This window comes from Phoenix dactylifera, chromosome 4, assembly GCF_051530095.1.
Source record: "Phoenix dactylifera cultivar Ajwa chromosome 4, Ajwa_hap1_PhDact_Kaust_v1.1, whole genome shotgun sequence".
NCBI classification, from domain to species: Eukaryota; Viridiplantae; Streptophyta; class Magnoliopsida; order Arecales; family Arecaceae; genus Phoenix; species Phoenix dactylifera.
In genome coordinates this window covers 15,942,702-15,964,209 of record NC_143193.1, presented here as the reverse complement: position 1 = coordinate 15,964,209, position 21,508 = coordinate 15,942,702, and the positions used below count along the sequence as shown (strand labels likewise).

At 47.5% G+C, this 21,508-nt stretch overlaps 1 protein-coding gene across 1 annotated transcript; it reads right to left on the bottom strand.

Annotated features, from left to right (window-relative positions):
* Positions 1–6,123: 6,123 nt before the first annotated feature.
* Positions 6,124–8,103, bottom strand: LOC149753679 (uncharacterized). The gene is made up of 3 exons (XM_089930363.1): positions 7,945–8,103; positions 7,483–7,714; positions 6,124–6,140 (listed from the first exon to the last, which is right to left on the bottom strand). The coding sequence occupies exons 1-3, from the start codon at positions 8,101–8,103 to the stop codon at positions 6,124–6,126; spliced, it is 408 nt and encodes a 135-aa protein (XP_089786489.1).
* Between the last annotated feature and the right edge of the window lie 13,405 nt (positions 8,104–21,508).

Below are 21,508 nucleotides of genomic sequence, written 5' to 3'. Positions count from 1 at the left end.
TTGCGCCAGCCTTGGTCGACCAACGAGCGGAATTTCCCGAGGCTCGGCCCTCGGATGCCAGGCTAACCCGATGATCATCCCGGGAGCAGACTAGCCTGAAGCCCCGACCGGTCGCCTCGGCTTGCGCCAGCCTTGGCCGACCAATGAGCGGAATTCCCCGAGGCTCGGCCCTCGGATGCCAGGCTAACCCGATGACCATCCCGGGGGCAGACTAGCCTGAAGCCCCGACCGGTCGCCTCGGCTTGCGCCAGCCTTGGCCGACCAACGAGCGGAATTTCCTGAGGCCTAACCCTCGGATGCCTGGCCTAGTGCCGGAAGAATTTTCTGAGGCCTAATCCTCGGATGCCTGGCCTAGCGCCGGATGAATTTTCTGAGGCCTAACCCTCGGATGCCTGGCCTAGTGCCGGAAGAATTTCCTGAGGCCTAATCCTCGGATGCCTGGCCTAGCGCCGGATGAATTTCCTGAGGCCTAACCCTCGGATGCCTGGCCTAGCGCCGGAAGAATTTCCTGAGGCCTAACCCTCGGATGCCTGGCCTAGCGCCGGATGAATTTTCTGAGGCCTAACCCTCGGATGCCTGGCCTAGCACCGAAAGAATTTCCTGAGGCCTAACCCTCGGATGCCTGGCCTAGCGCCGGAAGAATTTCCTGAGGCCTAACCCTCGGATGCCTGGCCTAGTGCCGGAAGAATTTCCTGAGGCCTAATCCTCGGATGCCTGGCCTAGCGCCGGATGAATTTCCTGAGGCTTAACCCTCGGATGCCTGGCCTAGCGCCGAAAGAATTTCCTGAGGCCTAACCCTCGGATGCCTGGCCTAGCGCCGGATGAATTTCCTGAGGCCTAACCCTCGGATGCCTGGCCTAGCGCCGGAAGAATTTCCTGAGGCCTAATCCTCGGATGCCTGGCCTAGTGCCGGAAGAATTTTCTGAGGCCTAATCCTCGGATGCCTGGCCTAGTGCCGGATGAATTTCCTGAGGCCTAACCCTCGGATGCCTGGCCTAGCGCCGGAAGAATTTCCTGAGGCCTAACCCTCGGATGCCTGGCCTAGCGCCGGAAGAATTTCCTGAGGCCTAACCCTCGGATGCCTGGCCTAGCGCCGGATGAATTTCTTGAGGCCTAACCCTCGGATGCCTGGCCTAGCGCCGAAAGAATTTTCTGAGGCCTAACCCTCGGATGCCTGGCCTAGCGCCGGAAGAATTTCCTGAGGCCTAACCCTCGGATGCCTGACCTAGCGCCGGATGAACTTCCTGAGGCCTAACCCTCGGATGCCTGGCCTAGCGCCGGAAGAATTTCCTGAGGCCTAATCCTCGGATGCCTGGCCTAGTGCCGGATGAATTTTCTGAGGCCTAACCCTCGGATGCCTGGCCTAGCGCCGGAAGAATTTCCTGAGGCCTAACCCTCGGATGCCTGGCCTAGCGCCGGATGAATTTCCTGAGGCCTAACCCTCGGATGCCTGGCCTAGCGCCGCAAGAATTTTCTGAGGCCTAACCCTCGGATGCCTGGCCTAGCGCCGGAAGAATTTCCTGAGGCCTAACCCTCGGATGCCTGACCTAGCGCCGGATGAACTTCCTGAGGCCTAACCCTCGGATGCCTGGCCTAGCGCCGGAAGAATTTCCTGAGGCCTAACCCTCGGATGCCTGGCCTAGTGCCGGAAGAATTTCCTGAGGCCTAATCCTCGGATGCCTGGCCTAGCGCCGGATGAATTTCCTGAGGCCTAACCCTCGGATGCCTGGCCTAGCGCCGAAAGAATTTCCTGAGGCCTAACCCTCGGATGCCTGGCCTAGCGCCGGATGAATTTCCTGAGGCCTAACCCTCGGATGCCTGGCCTAGCGCCGGAAGAATTTCCTGAGGCCTAATCCTCGGATGCCTGGCCTAGTGCCGGAAGAATTTCCTGAGGCCTAATCCTCGGATGCCTGGCCTAGCGCCGGATGAATTTTCTGAGGCCTAACCCTCGGATGCCTGGCCTAGCGCCGGAAGAATTTCCTGAGGCCTAACCCTCGGATGCCTGGCCTAGCGCCGGAAGAATTTCCTGAGGCCTAACCCTCGGATGCCTGGCCTAGCGCCGGATGAATTTCCTGAGGCCTAACCCTCGGATGCCTGGCCTAGCGCCGAAAGAATTTTCTGAGGCCTAACCCTCGGATGCCTGGCCTAGCGCCGGAAGAATTTCCTGAGGCCTAACCCTCGGATGCCTGACCTAGCGCCGGATGAACTTCCTGAGGCCTAACCCTCGGATGCCTGGCCTAGCGCCGGAGGAACTTCAAGAGTCAGGAGTCGGCGAGGCGCTACCGAGAGTTAAAAAGAGGAAGGATGAAAGTGAAATGAGGAAACACTCTGTTTGCATTAACTTTCGTTGCACCAGGGCCGAGACCCATACAACATGGCAAAACGCCAACATACAAAGAAAAGAACAAAGAAAAATACAGAGGGTCAGCTTGGAGGAACCCCTGGGTCGGGAACGGCGAGCACACCCGCAAGGGGTAGGGAGACAGTTGGAGAATCAGCAGGCAATGGCATCGAAGGGGAGTCGAGGAGGGAGACCCCACTCAGGTCAATTTCGGGGTATCTAGCGGACACCCTCGCCAGGCCTTCATCGAAGCCTAAGACAAAGGAGTCGGACCCTGCGTCCGACATGTCACGGATGAACTCGGCGGACTGACGATAGGCCTGTACCGCCTGACGTCCGATTTCCGCGCTCTTCTCGGCCAGCGCCGCCTCCGCTCGCTCCGTAATCTGAGCTTTCGCCTCCATGACCTTCGCCACAATCCGGTCGTCCGCCTCGGAGGAGACCCTCAGCAGATCGGCCCGAGCCTCCATGTGCTTCGCCTCGGCAGCAACGCGAGCAGCCTCAGCCTCCTCCAGGCGCGAATGAAGCTCCTGGTTGCTCGCGCGGGACTCCTCCAAGGCCGATTCCAATTCGGCCAGCTTGGCTTCAAGAGATCGGGCTCGGTTGCGGGCGTTGTCGGCTGACTGCTGGGCCTTCTCCCACCTCTCCCGGAAGTCGGCAGCCTTCCGGGACTGCTCTTCGGCCCGCTCCTCCGCCTTCCTGATCTCGCCTTCGAGACCCGAGGCAACCTTGAGTTGCTCCTGAGTCTCCAACAGTTGCCTCTCGAGGGCGGCGAAGCCGAGTACCCGCTCTTCGGCCACCTGGAGCCTCGTCTCGAGGTCCCTGGTCGTCCTCCCCGCCGCAGCCTGGCCTCCCTCCTCTACAGCTTTCAGTCGGCTCTCGGCCCTCGCCAGAAGCCTCGCCTGTTCCTCGTGGCTCTCCTCCAGACGGATCATGTACTGGGCGAGCTAAGAGATAGAAAAAATGAGGGCATCAGGCGGGGATCAATAGAGCCTATAAATGACGAAAGCGGCCAGAAGAACACTCACCGACATGAGACAGACGCAGCTGGCAGCTCCGACGTCAGGGATCCCCATCTGCCGGACCCGCCCACGGTCACTCTCCAGCAGCACCGTCTCGATGAGGTTTCGGGCGCCGGCGAAAGTGAAGGCTGACCCCGACTTCGCCCCGGAGCCGGACGGTGGTTCTGCGGCCTTACCCTTACCCATTGCTTGGGGGAGAGTCATGCTGACCGTGCTCGGGGCGGGGGCCGCTCCAGAAATCGACAGGGTCCCGCTCGGCCGGGGCCTCGGCGCGCTCCTTCTCGTATCATCCGAAGCCGACCGAGTCGAAGGCCGGGCTGGGGACCGATCGCGTCCGACCCGGCCGTCTCGGGCGCACCCGGGTGACGCCTCCGGAAAAGCGGTAGTCTCATCACCGGAGGGCTGATACGGCGTCAACTGTCGGTCCGAGCCCGCGGCGTCCCCCTGATCGGTGGGTCCGGACCCGTCTGTCGGCGTCGGAGTCGCCTGCTGGCAGGACTTCTTCGCCGGTGGGACCCCGCTCGGAGGAGTCCGTTTCTTCCTCCGGACCGCTTCCAGTAGGGACGCCCTACTGACAGCCATCGCCTTGTCCGACCGCATGACGTCGTCGATTTCTGTAAAAAGGACGAGATGGTCGGAGACTGAGAAACTGATGGAAAGAAGAAACGAAAGAGGAGAAAAGAGCTAAAAAAGAAGTGGTGGCGGGCTCACGGTCGGCGGGGACCGAGCTCAGACCGACGTTCACCAAGGCATCCTCGGAAATAAGGCGGGCCACCGGGGGAAGCCGGCCCTCGGCAACCAGCCCCCTCAAGACGGCAACGCCATCGGACTCCTCCCTCGACAACCTCGATAAGCCGATCGGGGACTTCATCGGCGTCTCCCAGGTTGTCCCGATTCCCCAAGAGGGATCTACGTCAATGAAAAAGAAACGCTCCTTCCAGCCGTGAATGGAGGAAGGAGCATCCTTGACGAGGCCGCACCCTCGCCGCGCCGCGAAGCACCACCACCCTCTGTCCCGGGGGTGGCCGTTCAGGCCGTAGCATTCCCAAAAGACATTCAGGGTGGCGGAAACCTCATGCATGCGGCAGAGAACCTGGAAGGCCGTCAGGGTGCGCCATGAGTTCGGCACCAGTTGCGTCGGCGCCACTCTTAAACCCCGAAGCACCTGCACGACTAAGTCCGAGGGGGGAAAGCGGAACCCAGCCCGAAGGATGTCCTCATTGATGGCGACCTTCCCTGGAGGAGGATGGGACATCCTCTCCTCAGGCCCCGGGAGCGTAATGTTGCAGGCTTCGGGAAGGTGGTACCGGGCCACGAACCTATCTAGGTCTTCAGGGACCAGCTCCGACTGAATGCGGTCCGCCCTTACTTCGTCCATCCCTAATGGCCAGTGAACCTACGGTCAGGATGGGGTCAAGAGGGGGGAAGGCACCGGAACGACTGGAGTACACTAACACGAAAGGAGAAAGTACGGAGAGCTCTAAATTGAAGAGTGGGGCAACTCACCGGAAAGGAAGGAAGAACGGCTCCGAGAGCATCAAAGGAGGAGCGAACGAACAGTTCGGCGGCAACGGCAGCGGCACAAGGGAGAAACTTGAAGATGCCTGTGAAGAGAAAGGCGGACGGAGGTGGGCCCCCGGTTAAATAGGCGGAAAGGCGGGTGACGCCTCGGTGACGCCAGAGGACGCCTGGCTGCCGAAAGTTTGTTCGCGCCCCAAAGGCGAATCGACGCCATTAAGGAAGGATGTCCGCCGAAACGGCCGCGGCCCCCTGCTCCACTACTCCCTGCAACGGCCGTATCCGGCACTGCCCCACGATCCCCTGTAACAGCCGTACAAAGCGGAGCTCCACTATGCCCTGCCATGGCTGTACCCAGCGCTGCCCCACGACGCCCTGTAACGGCCATGTCAGTGGCAGCCCCATCGTGCCACACGATGACGAATCCCCAGAAAAACCCCCCAGCCTGATATATATGAGGCTGGGGGGGAAGGGGGAGGGTAAGAGATATCTTCCAGAGTATCATCTCACCTGCTACCTTCTCCTTCTCCTTCTCCTTCGATCTCCTCTGACTTGATCGTCGGAGGGCCCCCACTACCCCGGTGGTGGTGCGAGGCTTGCTTGCAGGTTTCACGGCGGAGGGCGGAGCGCAACCAAAGCAACTCAAAGGGAACCCCGTTCACACCGCTGTGCCAATCGTTCTCGGTTTGGACCACCAGCAACAATCTCCATTTAGAAAAGCGGTCTTTACATCTATTTGCCAGATTTCATAATCTAAGTGTGCTGCTATCGCAAGCATAATCCGAATGGATTTGAGCATTGCCACAGGAGAAAATGTCTCGTCATAGTCAATACCATAACGTTGACGATATCTTTTGGCAACCAGATGGGCTTTATAGGTCTCTACCTTTCCGTCTGCGCCCCGTTTTCTTTTGAAAATCCACTTACACTCTATGGGTTTAATCCCTTCGGATGGGTCAACTACTGTCCATACATCATTGACCTTCATGGATTCCATTTCGGACTGCATGGCTCCAAGCCATGCATCAGAGTCATACCTCTGCATTGCATCCATGTAGGTGATCGGATCTTCATCGTTTTCATCAAGTTCGAAAGGATCTCCGTCCCGAACCAAGAAATCATAGTATCTATCCGGCTGACATGGTACTTTACCTGATCGTCTTAATGGTGCATCTAAGATGGATTCTGGATCTGATCTAATCAAATCCGACTCAATTGGTTCAGTGGATGGTGTCGGATCTTCTACATGTTGAACTTTCCTAAATTCAACATTAGAGTTATTAGTTCCTTCACTAAGAAATTCTTTCTCTAAGAAAACAGCTCTATTGCTTACGAACAACTTTTGTTCTTCAGCAAGCTAGAAATAATATCCTTTAGTTTCTTCAGGGTAACCGACAAAAAAATATTTGTCAGACTTGGGTTCAAGTTTGTCTGTTTTCAAACGTTTGATGTATGCCGGACACCCCCAAACCCTAAGGTGAGAGAGTACCGGTTTTCGTCCCATCCACATCTCATGTGGTGTTTTATTCACAGATTTACTTGAAACCTTATTAAGTATATAACAGGCTGACTCAAGTGCATATCCCCAAAAGAATATGGACAGATCAGCAAACTCCATCATGGATCGAACCATATCTAATAGAGTTCGATTTCTCCTTTCTAACACGTCGTTATACTGCGGTGTACCAGGAGGAGTCCATTGGAAAAGAATCCCATTCTCTTCCAGATATGTCAAAAACTCATTGGAAAGGTATTCACCCTCTCGATCTGATCGAAAAGTTTTAATACTCTTTCCAGTTTGTTTTTCTACTTTATTACGATATAATTTGAACATTTCAAATGCTTCAGATTTATGTCTCATTAAATAGACATAACCATACTTTGAAAGGTCATCTGTGAAAGTAATGAAATATGCATATCCGCCTCTAGCATTTGTGCTCATTGGCCCACATACATCAGAATGTACTAGGGTCAATAAGTCATTGGCTCGTTCACCTTTTTCAGTAAAAGGTGACTTGGTCATCTTACCAAGAAGGTATGATTCACAGGTTGTTAATGATTCACAATCATTAACATTGAGGATTCCCTCTTTATTTAACCTGTTTATCCTGTTCTTGTTAATATGACCTAGCCTATGATGCCAAAGGTAGACATCCGTGACATTATCTATTCTAGGGCGCTTATTGGACTTGTACATTACATGAACAGGCTGTGACAAAATGTAAATGCCATTACTCAGAATTCCATTCATTACAGCAACACCATTCCAAATGATATTGCAATAATCCTTTTTTATTGATATTTCATAACCATTTTTGGCCAAAAGGCTTACAGAAATGATATTTAATAAAAAACTTGGACAATAGTGACAATCACTAAGGACATTTACATGAGAGCTGAGTACAAGTTTAAGAATTCCTAAAGCTAGAACTGGAACAGGTTTTCCATCTCCAACATTCAGAAATCTTTGTCCTTCTTCAAACCTCTCACTGACCTGAAGTCCCTGCAACGAATTGCAAATATTAAAAGGACTACCGGTATCCAATACCCAAGTCGAATTATTACAAATAGAAAAATTACAAGGCATTATCATATAAATACCTTGATTGGCAACTGATTTTCCACTTTTCTTAGGCTTATTCGGATCAAGAGATGCAATGTACAGAGGACAATTCCTCTTCCAATGCCCTTGCTTCTTGCAGTAGAAACACTCTGCCTTACTCTGATCAGCCTTCTTCTTCTTAGTCTGACTCTGCTCAGCATGATGTACCTTTTTCTTTTGATTTTTGTTTTTCTTCTTCCCTTTCTTAAAGGGACCACGACCCTTGGACGAACCTCCCACTAAATTCACCGACTCTTTTAGAAGTTGGTGATCCTTCTCAAAAGTTTATAGTAAATCCAATAATTGGTGATAATTTACTACCAATTTCGTCATACGAAAATTGGTGAGAAATGGACGGTACGAACTAGGAAGAGAGTTCAGTAGAGCATCTTTCCCAATTGATCATGAAGGGAAAAATCGAGAGTGCTCAGGTGCTCGATCAGCTCAATCATGTACAATACATGATCAGTCACCGATGCCCCATCCTTCATCCGTGCGCTGAAAATAGCACTAGTCTTGTACTTTTCAACGTCGTCGGGAGTACCAAAAGATTCGTTCAACACTTGAACAATTTCTTCAGGCTGGGCATTCTCGAACCGACGACTGAACTCGTCGCTCATTGCAGCAAGCATAATGCATCGGATAGTGATACGGTCACTGAGCCACTTTTGATAAGTTTCTCTGACCGCACCCCGTGCATTAGCAGCAGGCTGTTCAGGTGCTGGATCCGTTATCACATAAAGGATATGTTCATGCTCTAGCATAATTTTAAGTTTCCTAAGCCAGTTGTTGAAATTGGGTCCAGTCAACTTGTCATTATCCAACAATAAACGAAGTGACAAACTAGTGGCCATTTCTGCATAAAAAGAAAATCGGCTATCAGTATATGAATTGACAATACCTTAAAGACTTGGACTTTAGTCTAAAGGTCCTCCCACTATTTTATACAAATTTATAGCCTCTACCTCAAATTCGAAGAATTACACTTAAATCTTTAGTGAGCACTAGAACCCAATTGATCACATATGGGCCTGAGTGTGGCTCGGCCAACCCATATGCACTGTTGGTAGGTTCTGAACCAATTGTTTCACCAAATAATTTCTAGTGATAATTTTGCCCCAATCTCTTTGGCAGGCGTGTGGCGCCTCCACCGAAGATTCTGGTTAGGTCCAACCATTAAATGATAGGGTTCCGTGTAATCAACTAATAGATGACCAAGCCCGAGTGTCGCTCGGCCCACCTGACCACTTATTGAAGGTACATTCGACTCATCATATATCAAATGACAATTCTAATGCCCGATAAGCACCAGGCGTGTGGCGCCTCCAATGATTATCGAAATATTGGACTCATTATCATCTAACTTAATAGGAGGCTATGACCTAGTTGTCCTCATAACTATTTCATTTTAAGGACCTAATAATTTTAGAGGATTAAATTAGGATAGATAACAAGATCCGGTTAACCTAAATTCTTACACTAACATCACCAAGTCAGATTATAAAGAATTAGATTCAAACCGGTTAAGGAGGCACCTAAATCAGTCAAACTGATTTTTCTTACAGGCATGGGTTAATTCGAATCATTAAATGATCCAAATAAAAATGATTGACCAAATCGGCCAGGTAAGTGAGATCGGTGGAAGGGATATGCCATTAACTCGACAAAGACGCATCAGTGCGAGTAGCTCCCAATTAAAAACCACCGAGCGAGTCTGCCAAACTTACCTTAGACACCGATTGGTTAATCAATTTTGATTTTGACCATCCTAATGACTCGGGCTCAACCACGGAGCCTAAATCAAGTTTCATCTTGGTCTGATCAAAGACATGGAATTGATCAATCTACAACTATTGTATTTGACTTAGAGTTTTCTTGACCTAATCTAGTTACTACTTAATTAAATTTGATCAATTAACTCTAATTGGATAATGTTTGATTCTAACCCTAGGTCTAACCCAATCTTAAGAACTTGATTTGAGCTAACCCAAATGCCCCATGAATTATGCAATGTCATTGAATTGAGTTCACAATTCTAGATCTAGGTTTTCATCTTCACTTAATTCTTAATTAAGTATAAGTTTATGAAAATTCAGATCATTGTATTATTATTAATTACATACTAACTACAAAGTTTCAGTTTTTAAAACTTATTTTTCATATCTGAGATTTGTAATTAATCATGTTAAAATTCTGATTTAATTCATGTTTAAATCTTAAATAATTTATGTCCATATATCACATATACAAACTCATATGAATTAACTTAAACAACATACGTCATATGCATTTGTTTTCAGATTTGATTTGTCATACAAAATTCGAAAATAAATGAATCATAAATTTTATTTAGATCTAATCTAAACAAGTTTATGATTTCAGATTTATTCATGTTCTTTATATCACATATACGTCAACATGAATTTACCTAAACATATCCATGATTTTAAATTTAATTATAAAGATTAAAACTTGTGGTTCTTCTTCAAGGATTGAATCATAGTGGCACCCCTACACGCCATAAGAGATCCCATTGAATGGCAAAAGAGGATTATGAACCCTTCTTTCTCCTATGGCCGGACGGCCTGGTGATCATTCCAATTAGATTACTTGACTACTAGGATTAGAAAACTTGTTTTAGGCATAAATGTTTAAACTATTTTGAACCTGGCTCTGATACCACTGTTGGAAACCCTGGTGGTCGCATGCATATATTTTTAAAAATTTTACAGCAGAAGCATAAATTAAACTATTTAATTCCTATGCATGCTAGAGATCACATCTCTACAACAAAAATAGATCCAGAACTTTAAATATTTATCCTAAACAAGTAGGCATGATTCTATGTCTAACATGTAGTCATGCAGAATTTCAGTAATCTAGTTGATTTCTAATTTTAATTTTTAATGAGATCAGATCTCATACCTTTTTGCTTTGAGAACTTTGATGATGCCTTGATCACTTTGTTGATAAGTGCTAAATAATGCATAAATTAATATCTTATTCATAACACTTATCATTATTTTAATTCACATATTTTGTAAATTCAACTAAAAAAATTGTGTTACCTTCATCATTGCATTTTAATAAATTATTAAAGATAATTCGAGTTTTACTTATTTATTTACTGATTAAGCTTAATGTATGCAGGTCGAGTCAAGCTTAATTAGGTAAAGCCTAAACTGACACTGCATCATTTCACAATTTTACATCCTCCAGAGTCGACTTCAAGAACTCTTCTCCAAAACCCAGTGCTTCCCATTAATTCCTGACTCTTCACAAGTTCACCTAAATTTCTTCCCACTCGTTCCAACTCTTTTTCCACATGATCCAATTCCCCTATTTTAATCTCAAAAACAATCAAATCCCTTTAATCATTTATCTCTCAGATCTCAAAGCATACCATCTATAGTCGCATGGATCCCAAAGCCTCATCCCTTCTCAGCCGAGGGCAACATTCTAGCTTCCACGTCTCCCACGATTTCCTATCAAACCCATCTTGCATCCTTATCCTCTTCTTCAAAACAGAGCCAGCTCAATCCCATCTTCTCCGTGATCCTCTTCCTCCTTAAATCCTTATCCCATGTCCACTATTTTCCCAACCGCATGCCCTCCTTCCAGATTATGTCCACTGTCCGCACGTATCCAGGATCATCCTCCTTTCTCCGGATTAACTTCATCTTCCGAATCCTTCCCAGCATTTGGATTAACTTCATAGTCCTTCTCTTCCGGCTTGATCCTATGGAATTCCCCAACGTCTCAGCCATTTTTCTAAGCTTATCATCTCATCCGTTCCCTATTATCAGCTGAGATCCCAACATCCCAGCTTGCATCCTTATCCCGTTTGCAATTAGTCACTCCAATCCCAGCAAATCCAAGCTTATCCTCTGCTTTGGAACAACGTCTCAGATCCCATCTTCTCCGTGATCTTCTTCTCCCGAATAAGCTCCAATCCGCCATTCAGCCGTATCCTTCTTCCTCCTCATCTCCTCCGTGTCCGTCCCAGCTCACCATGTTCGTGATCCATCCTTATCCCGTATCCAGCTTAATTCCCATGCTTCCTGCATCCAGCTCACTGTTCATCACTTCTTCCCAACCATTTCTCATCATCTGCGGAGGAGATCAAGCCTTCGCAGCCTTCTCCTACTTCGGAACAGAGTCCCAACATCCGAACTTCACTTCCTGATTTTTATCCAACGCCCGAGCTGCCGAATCCCGTGGATCATCTTCCCAGATTTCCTCTCAGCACTCGTGGATAGCTTCCAAGGCCGGATCCCATGATCCGTGATGATCCCTTCCGCGTTCAAAGCCCCAGCTCATCTTCTCCTAGCCATTCCCAGTTCATTCCTCCTGTGTCTTCATCTCCAAAGTTTTCGGAACAGCTCCATCCTTCCGCGATATTCTCCTACGAACAGAATGCATCCAAGCTCCCTGTTTCAGCATAGAACCGCATGATCTATGGGATAAATACAGACTCCCAGCATCTTCATCTTCGCGATCAGCTCCCAGGTCATATTCTCCCCAACGTCCAGATGAGATACGACAATATCTTCCATTATCGGCGGATCAGATCAAGCCTCTTCATCATTATCCTCCCACTCGAAACAACGACGGAAAGAAACAGAGGAGGAGCGAGGGGGAGTCGGCAGCCTATAAAAGGAAACCAGATGTGAAGGGTGGGGGCATTCCTACTCACTAAATAATCAATCATCTCTTCTCAAGAGGCCGAATCCCATAGATAAAAGGAGGGAGAGAAGTTTGGGTATTGTGGGAAGAACTTCCCACGAAAAAAGAAATATGAGGATGATAGTGTTATTTTGATGATTAACACAACCATTGAGAAAATATCTAATTAAATACTACAAGTTAACATGATGCATCATTGCTGAGTTCGACACTCTCGATACATTAGAACAATGAGATCAAGATGTCTTTCAATGATTAATAACGAGATAAAATTTGCGATAGAAAAGGGATAGTGAATTCTAAATTCTAATTCAGCAAAGTTTCAAGTGAAACGTACTCTTAAGGGCACAATAGTAATTTTCATTGTTAAGAGTATGTAGCACTACCATGGCTTACATTCAAAATTGCTTGAAGTATATTTCATTGATTGTATGGATGAGTCTAACTTTAAGATGCAGCAAAGTGTGGAATGAGTCGACCCCAAGAAAGGTGGAGTCGACCCTGGCACATCATGGAACCATCAGGCACACCTCTGCGAAAATGGCACGGATGAACAGTAGTGGAGTCGACCCTAAGTATGCTTGAGTCGACCCCATCTTCAAGCCTCAAGAAAACAAGTCTATGGAATTTACTGAGAGGGCCGACCCCAACTTTTCTTGAGCCGACCCCAGATGGAGCCGACCCCAGGAATGCTTGAGTCGACCCCAATGGAGTCGACCCCAACTGAACATGAGTCGACCCCAAGGCTATGTCGTTCAAAACTGTGTCTCTGAAATCCCTGAGAGGGTCGACACCAATGGAACTTGAGTCGACCCCACTGTAGCTTGAGTCAACCCCAAAAAGAGTTGAGTCGACCCTAGTGAAAAACAGCTGAAATACAAGGTTCTGTGATCTCTGAGAGGGTTGACCCCACTGTAGCAGGAGTCGATCCCAGTGAAAGTTGGGTCGACCCCACTGAAAGTTGAGTCGACCCCAAGTCTGATGAACAGTGGTTTGAGTCGACCCCAGGAAAGTCTGGGTCGACCCCAGCACGGGCAGAAGCATAACGGCTAGTTCTGCAGAAGTACTTTTTGACCTCCCAACGGCTAGTAACGGATAGTTTTTCAAATCTAACCAATGCGGAGTAACCTAAACTTGTAGAAAAGTATTTATAATGATACTATTCATCAGAGCAAAACATTCTTTTGCAAAATATCAAAGCTTACCCAAGAAAGACAAAAGCCCTAATTTTCTTCATCGAGGTGCTTCATTCAAGAGTCAAAAGGAAGTGGTTGAGCAGATCAAAAAGAGACATTAAGAGCTCCACCAACCCTTGAAGAGTGAAGCATTCCTTGACAAAGAAGAGAAGAACCATTTCAAAGCGATAACTATATTCTAACTCTTCTTTGTAGCTTACATTTGTTATATCTGCTCATCTAGGAGTTTCAACCTTCTTCTTCTTCTTAAAATCTTGTAAAGGTTTGTTGGTGAGCCCGTAAAACCAACATAGGTTTTTAATGATCCCGAAAACCAAGTGTAAAGATTTTTGGATTGTGAGCTCGGAAAACAATCCAACTGTAATCCGCGAGATTATAGTGAATTTCCAAGAGGTCGCTTGGGGAGTGGACGTAGGTACATAGGAGAGCACCGAACCACTATACTTCTTATTGTTTGTATTGTGAATTGTTCTAAATTACTTACTCATCAATTAACATAATTAAGGAATCAAAAATTAACAAAAACCAATTCACCCCCCCTCCCCTCTTGGCTTGTCACCTTGTCAGAGCGAGGTGCTCTCATAGTATTTGTTGATCTTACGATCAAGAGTCAAAGATCATGACAACCCAAGTAGGATGTTCTATTAGCGAGGGACAATCCACAAATAGACCACCCTCGTTTAATGGCACTAATTATACTTATTGGAAAGCTAGGATGAGGATATTCATTCAAGCACTAGTGTGGAAAGCTAGGATGAGGATATTGGAAAGCTAGGATGAGAATTTTTTCAGAATTTAGTACCCTTTCTAAAGACCATCTTAACAAACCCTAAGTGTGGGGGTCCTTTTATAGCCAAAAGACCCCCCACGCCTCACACCTCTTTTGGCCAATGAATTTGGCTGATAAAATTTCCAAAAAATTCTGGTGAATCGGCAGCTAAGAGATGAACAAATTATCTTTAATCTTGTGCCAAGAATCCCTAAAAATTAGGGGGTTATTGCACCCCAAACTTCATCTGCACGCCACCCTACTTCATGCGTCATGCAGCCCCTACAAATTAGGGATTTGATTTCCATCTTTTTAGGAAGATTTGAGGCGCCATATTTTTCTGAAAAATATCCCCACGCCTCCTCTTTCCTTATGCCAAAAATTGGCCAAAAATAAAGAGGATAGGCACCACTGCTTTTAGGGATAAGGATGAGATGTCTTTCTTTTCCAAGAAAGAAAGCTAGGATCCTAAATTATCCCTGAATGATTCTTAATCATCAATCAGCCATTGATCAACCTAGAAACTTCTATGCGTGTGAGCCCATAGGTTTGAACCTAAGCCGGTAGCACAAGAACAACTTCTTGTACTAATCAAAATGACCATCTAGCAATGGTACCCGACTGTTGGCGTCCGACCGCACCGGAACCCACTCACACCGGCACTGCCCACCAACGTCGGAAAACAAAGAGAGAATAACTCTCTCGCTCCCTCGACACCGGACTCAAGGATCACCGCTTCGCTTATCCCTACGAAGGACAAAAGATTACCCCGTGGTATCAATAGGGTAAAACACTTGAGCACCGCAGCGGATTATCAAACCAAAGGAAGAAGAAATAGGAAGAAGATAGCAAAGCAAACACAAAGATGTAACGAGGTTCGGCTACAAATAGCCTACGTCCTCCACCGCTCCAAATCTCAACTAGGATGAATAGATTACAGAGATGGCACACACCCGAACGATCACACGAGATCGCTCTATAAGAGATTCACACAGAATTCCCTTTGCACAAGAAGTAGGATCCCAATCCTCTTCTTCTCTAGAACCCTAGCTTCACAAACAAGAGTCTCTCTCAAATATACGGCCAATCGCTATACCCTAGGGCTCTCATGAGTCCTATATATAGTCTCAAGACCTTCAGATGATCATAGCCGTCGAAACGCCAACAAAACACCAAAAGAAAACTCATCCGTATGATTTCCGCGAGCTCGAGTCGACTCGGCTTTTAGTTCGAGTCGACTCGGGCACGTCTGGACAACTTCCAGTATGACTGGCACGATCTCGAGTCGACTCGACTGTGGCTCGAGTCGACTCGACGATGCTTCGAGTCGACTCGACTGTAGCTCGAGTCGACTCTGACAGTCCAGACAGAAACATGGTTTTTCGGCCTTTCTTCTCCCGGGTCGACTCGATGGACCTCGAGTCGACTCGACTGTTCCCGAGTCGACTCGACTGAAGCTCGAGTCGACTCCGACAGTCCGCCAGACAGAAAACTATGCAGAATTGATTTTTCTTCAATTCTCTTCATCACCAAAGGTCTCCACATATCCCAACAATCTCCCACTTGGAGACCTTGGGTATATCCTCTTGTTACTTGGCTCTCCTCTGTGCTCCCACTGAAACTGAATCATCCTAGTGAAATAGGTACGATGCCTCCTCAACGTCTTCAAGCATGAAGACCAGCAGAAGCTGAACAACTCCTCAGCTTCTCCACCGTGACGACCTTCGTCAGCATATCTGCAGGATTCTGACTTGTATGAATCTTCTCCAACTTGACGAGTCCCTGCTCGAGCAATGACCTCACGAAGTGGTACCGTATGTCAATATGCTTCGTCCTCGAATGGAAAGCTGAATTCTTCGCCAGATGAATTGCACTTTGACTATCTGAATATAACATGCAATCCTTCTGCTCCTTCCCAAGCTCCTTCATCAAGCCTTGAAGCCATATTAGTTCCTTGCACGCCTCTGTGGCTGCCACATACTCCGCCTCCGTAGTCGACAATGCAACAACTGGTTGCAACCTGGAAATCCAACTGACGGCTCCACTGCCCAAGGTGAACAAGTACCCTGTCGTGCTTCTCCTGCCGTCCAAGTCCCCTGCCATGTCTGAGTCCACAAAGCCCTGTAACTGGATCTCAGAACCTCCATAGCACAATGACATGTGCTCCGTGCCCTTCAGATACCTCAGTATCCATTTGACCGCGCGCCAATGCTCCAAGCCTGGGCAGCTCATAAAGCGACTCACAACTCCCACTGCTTGAGCAATGTCTGGTCTTGTACACACCATGGCGTACATCAAGCTCCCCACCGCCGATGCATACGGGATTTTTGACATATTGAGCTCCTCCACCCGCGTCTTCGGACTTTGCCCTTTGGAAAGCTTTAAGTGGGCACCCAGCGGTGTGCCAACAGGTTTGGCACCCTCCATGCAGAATCTCCTGAGTACTCGGCTGATGTACTCCGCCTGAGATAGTCTGAGGATATGTTTAGACCTATCTCTGCTGATCCGCATTCCAAGGATCTGTTTCGCTGCTCCTAGATCCTTCATTGCAAATTTTCTTGACAGCTTCAGCTTCAATTTTGCAATCTCATGCATGCTAGCTCCTGCAACTAACATGTCATCAACATACAATAGCAAGATAATGTAAGATGTACCGAAGTCCCGGAAGTAGCAACAGTGATCCTCCTGACATCTCCTGTATCCTATCTTAAGCATGTAGCTATCGAACTTGAGATACCATTGCCTGGGCGCTTGTTTCAAACCATAGAGGCTTTTCTTTAATTTGCAAACCAAGTCACCCGTGCCAGCTGCAATGTATCCCTCCGGCTGCTGCATATATATCTCCTCATCGAGATCTCCGTGGAGAAAAGCCGTCTTCACATCAAGCTGCTCTAAGTGAAGATCCTCTTCTGCCACCATGCTCAACACCGCCCGAATAGAACTCATCTTGACTACAGGAGAAAAGATCTCCGTGAAGTCGATACCTGCTCTCTGCTGAAACCCTTTTACAACCAGCCTGGCCTTGTATCGCTTCTTCCCATTCTGCTCTTCCTTCAGCCTGTAAACCCATTTGTTTGACAGTGCTTTCTTCCCCTTGGGCAGATCCACCAAATCCCACGTTTGATTCTGCTCCAATGACTTCATCTCATCATCCATGGCCAACTCCCACTCCTTCCTGGTATCAACCTCCAATGCCTCCGTGAAGCATTCAGGTTCGCCATTATCTGTGAGCAGCAAATAACTAAGAGTCCCATCATACCTTTGAGGAGGCTTCCCATGAGTACTACGAGTGGACCTTCTTAGTTGTGGAGGGGGTGCCAATACTTCAGGTTCTTGCTCTGACTGAGTCTTCTGACCAGAATTTGTAGACTCCTCTTCAGGATCCACAAAACACGGCTCAACAGGTTTTGTTTCTGATTCAGTGCTCTGCTGCATTTTCTCATTGAATACCACATCATTACTACGAATGATCTTCCTGTGTTCGGGATCCCAAAACCGATACCCAAACTGTTGACCTCCGTATCCAACGAAAATGCACTTCTTTGATTTGGCGTCTAGTTTGCTTCTTTGACTGGAATCAACATGGACATAACTGGTACAACCGAATACTCGTAAGTGCGCCAAATCAATCTTCTTTGCTGTCCATGCTTCCTCAGAAATCCCAAATTCAAGTTTCTTTGATGGCCCTCTGTTGATCAAATAGGCAGCAGTGTTAACTGCTTCCGCCCAAAACTGCTGTGGCAATCCAGCATGTATCCTCATACTCCTGGCACGCTCATTAATTGTTCTGTTCATCCTTTCAGCAACTCCATTTTGTTGTGGTGTCCCTGGAACTGTCCTCTGCCTGACGATCCCAGCCTCTGCACAGTAGTCCTCAAACTCCCTGCTACAATACTCACCACCGTTGTCTGATCTCAGGCATTTTAACCTCCTTCCTGTCTCGAGTTCTACCATTGCCTGCCATCTCCTGAAGACCCCAAATACCTCTGACTTGTGCTTCAAGAAGAACACCCAAAGCTTCCTGGTAGCATCATCAATAAAAGTAATATAGTACTGAGATCCACCAATGGAAGAAACCGGTGCAGGCCCCCACACGTCCGTGTGCACGAGATCTAGCTTTTCTTGCTTCCGAGGTTTACCTTCTTTGTTGAATGAAACACGCTTCTGCTTTCCGAGAATACAATCCTCACAGAAGTCCATCTCAACACTCCTGAGATCCTGCAGTTTTCCCAACTGGTGCATCACCTCCAGTCCCTGATAACTCATGTGCCCAAGTCTGCAATGCCATAACTTGGCGTCCACATCTGCTGCAGCAACTCCAATAGAGTTTTCTGTGCCATTGGCGACATAAAGTGTCCCAATCTTCTTGCCACTAGCCACCGTTAACGAACCTCTGGATACCTTCCACTGATCAGCTGTGAAAGTAGTCTTGTACCCTTTGCTCGCCAACTGTCCAACAGAGATCAGATTCCTCTGCAGTTGAGGCACGTGCCGTACGTCCTCAAGCTCAAGTGAAGATCCAGAAATCAACTTCACTTCCGCGCTTCCCCTTCCTTGTATAGTGCAAGGCTCTCCATCCCCTAGGTAGACTTTGCCGAAGTCTCCCTTCTCATATCCTCCAAGAAGCTTCCGTTGGGATGTAGCATGGAAAGACGCGCCCGAGTCTATCACCCAAGACTCGTCACCGGTAGATAAAGATAGAACGAGGGCATCCATGTCACCGTCTTCAGCAAGATTTGCCAGATCCTTGCTGACTCCTTCGGTGTGGTCGCCTTGCTTCCCTTTAGGAGATTTGCAGTCCCTCCTAAAGTGCCCCATCTTCCCGCAGTTCCAGCACTTCGCTCCCTTGTTCTGAGGTGCTCGAGACCTGCTGGATCTCGACTTCGAGTCGCTTCGAAATTGACCGTCCTTCTTTTGTCTTCCCCGGTCAGAGGTGTTTAGTGCACTTCCAGACGACTCCGCAGCTCCAGAAGATTTCCTTCTTGCTTCTTCACTCAGAAGCACTCCCACAACGTCATCAAAGATCAACTTCCCCGTTGCCGAAGAGTTGCTCACCGCCATCACCAGGCCCTCCCAGTTATCAGGTAATCCGGAGAGAATTAGCAATGCCCGAATCTCATCGTCAAAACTAATCTCCACTGACTCCAACTGGGCCGTGAGTCCATTGAACTCGTTGAGGTATTCTGCTACGCTGCCGCCATTTTTCATACGAAGATTAAACAACCTCTTCATGAGAAATACCTTGTTTGATGCTGAGGGTTTCTCGTACATCCGCGACAATGTTGCCATCAACTCCATCGTCGTCTTCTCGTTTTTGATGTTGAATGCCACTTGGGATGCAAGTGACAATCTTATGGTGCCGAGCGTCTTCCGATCGAGGACCTCCCAGTCTTCATCGGACATCTTCTCTGGTTTCTTCGCTCTACCTCCAAGAGGTAAATAGAGATCCTTCTGATAAAAGTAATCCTCTATTTGCATCTTCCAAAACCCGAAGTTCGTTCCATTGAACTTCTCAATTCGCAACTTCCCTTCATCCGCCATTGCAGAATAACCAATAGCTCTGATACCAATTGTTGGCGTCCGACCGCACCGGAACCCACTCACACCGGCACTGCCCACCAACGTCGGAAAACAAAGAGAGAATAACTCTCTCGCTCCCTCGACACCGGACTCAAGGATCACCGCTTCGCTTATCCCTACGAAGGGCAAAAGATTACCCCGTGGTATCAATAGGGTAAAACACTTGAGCACCGCAGCGGATTATCAAACCAAAGGAAGAAGAAATAGGAAGAAGATAGCAAAGCAAACACAAAGATGTAACGAGGTTCGGCTACAAATAGCCTACGTCCTCCACCGCTCCAAATCTCAACTAGGATGAATAGATTACAGAGATGGCACACACCCGAACGATCACACGAGATCGCTCTACAAGAGATTCACACAGAATTCCCTTTGCACAAGAAGTAGGATCCCAATCCTCTTCTTCTCTAGAACCCTAGCTTCACAAACAAGAGTCTCTCTCAAATATACGGCCAATCGCTATACCCTAGGGCTCTCATGAGTCCTATATATAGTCTCAAGACCTTCAGATGATCATAGCCGTCGAAACGCCAACAAAACACCAAAAGAAAACTCATCCGTATTATTTCCGCGAGCTCGAGTCGACTCGGCTTTTAGTTCGAGTCGACTCGGGCACATCTGGACAACTTCCAGTATGACTGGCACGATCTCGAGTCGACTCGACTGTGGCTCGAGTCGACTCGACGATGCTTCGAGTCGACTCGACTGTAGCTCGAGTCGACTCTGACAGTCCAGACAGAAACATGGTTTTTCGGCCTTTCTTCTCCCGGGTCGACTCGATGGACCTCGAGTCGACTCGACTGTTCCCGAGTCGACTCGACTGAAGCTCGAGTCGACTCCGACAGTCCGCCAGACAGAAAACTATGCAGAATTGATTTTTCTTCAATTCTCTTCATCACCAAAGGTCTCCACATACCCCAACACCGACGTCCGGATAGGCAGAATGATTGCAAAGCAACATTCAAGAACCCTTGAACTATGGTTACCGTATAATTTATCCCTATGACTCCTAAATGCCAGGATAACTTCATAGTTCTATCAACTCTGTAATAAGTACATCCATGATGTAATTCAACTTTAGAAATCCTGTGACTCCTCGCAAGGATTACCCTGGCCAAGGTTTTGCTAAATTGAACACAAGGCATTATCTCCTATTTTCAGGAGGGGTCAATTCCATCTTGACTCACAACTGATTACGCAAGTACTTGATTGTACCCAGTGACCTTCCGTCACTGAATTAGAAATTCAGGTAGTCCGGTACCAAAGTATAGTGAGTTGCTTGCTAGTCACAGGTTGCGGTCTTAGGTCAGAGGGCCAAACTTATACCCATATCCACTCGGAACATCTCTTGATAGTAGAGCATTTCGGAATTGGTCACGTTCAGTGAAATGTACTCCTACACTTCACCTGTGTGACATATCAGTGTCTCCATACTCCTTGGTTAAGAGGATAACCAACGTATATGTCACACAACGACCTAATCTCGATAATGCTGTCGTCCTAGTAACAGTATATCATTTGATCGCGAACAATTTTAAGGACTTGAAGATAAATCCTCCTTTATCATAAAACAAGTCCTAAGGACTTCATCATATAAAAGTTCATTTGAAGATGTATAATGAAATGATGAATAATGCCAAATAACACTTTATTAATTTGTCAATTTATTTGCAAAATTCAATCATCAACATGCTGATGATTGACATTTAGGATACAATTCCCAACAAGTGCAACATTAGACTCCACTTGATCAAGCTCCTTGGGATCAAGAACTTTGGAACATAATGCCTTAAA

Excerpts from the sequence above, each read along its gene's own strand:
- LOC149753679 (XM_089930363.1), bottom strand. The coding sequence starts at position 8,103 with ATGAGCGACGAGTTCAGTCGTCGGTTCGAGAATGCCCAGCCTGAAGAA. Across the intron at positions 7,715-7,944 it reads GGGCATCGGTGACTGATCAT|TCGTCCAAGGGTCGTGGTCC; the intron begins GTATTGTACATG and ends TTAGTGGGAGGT.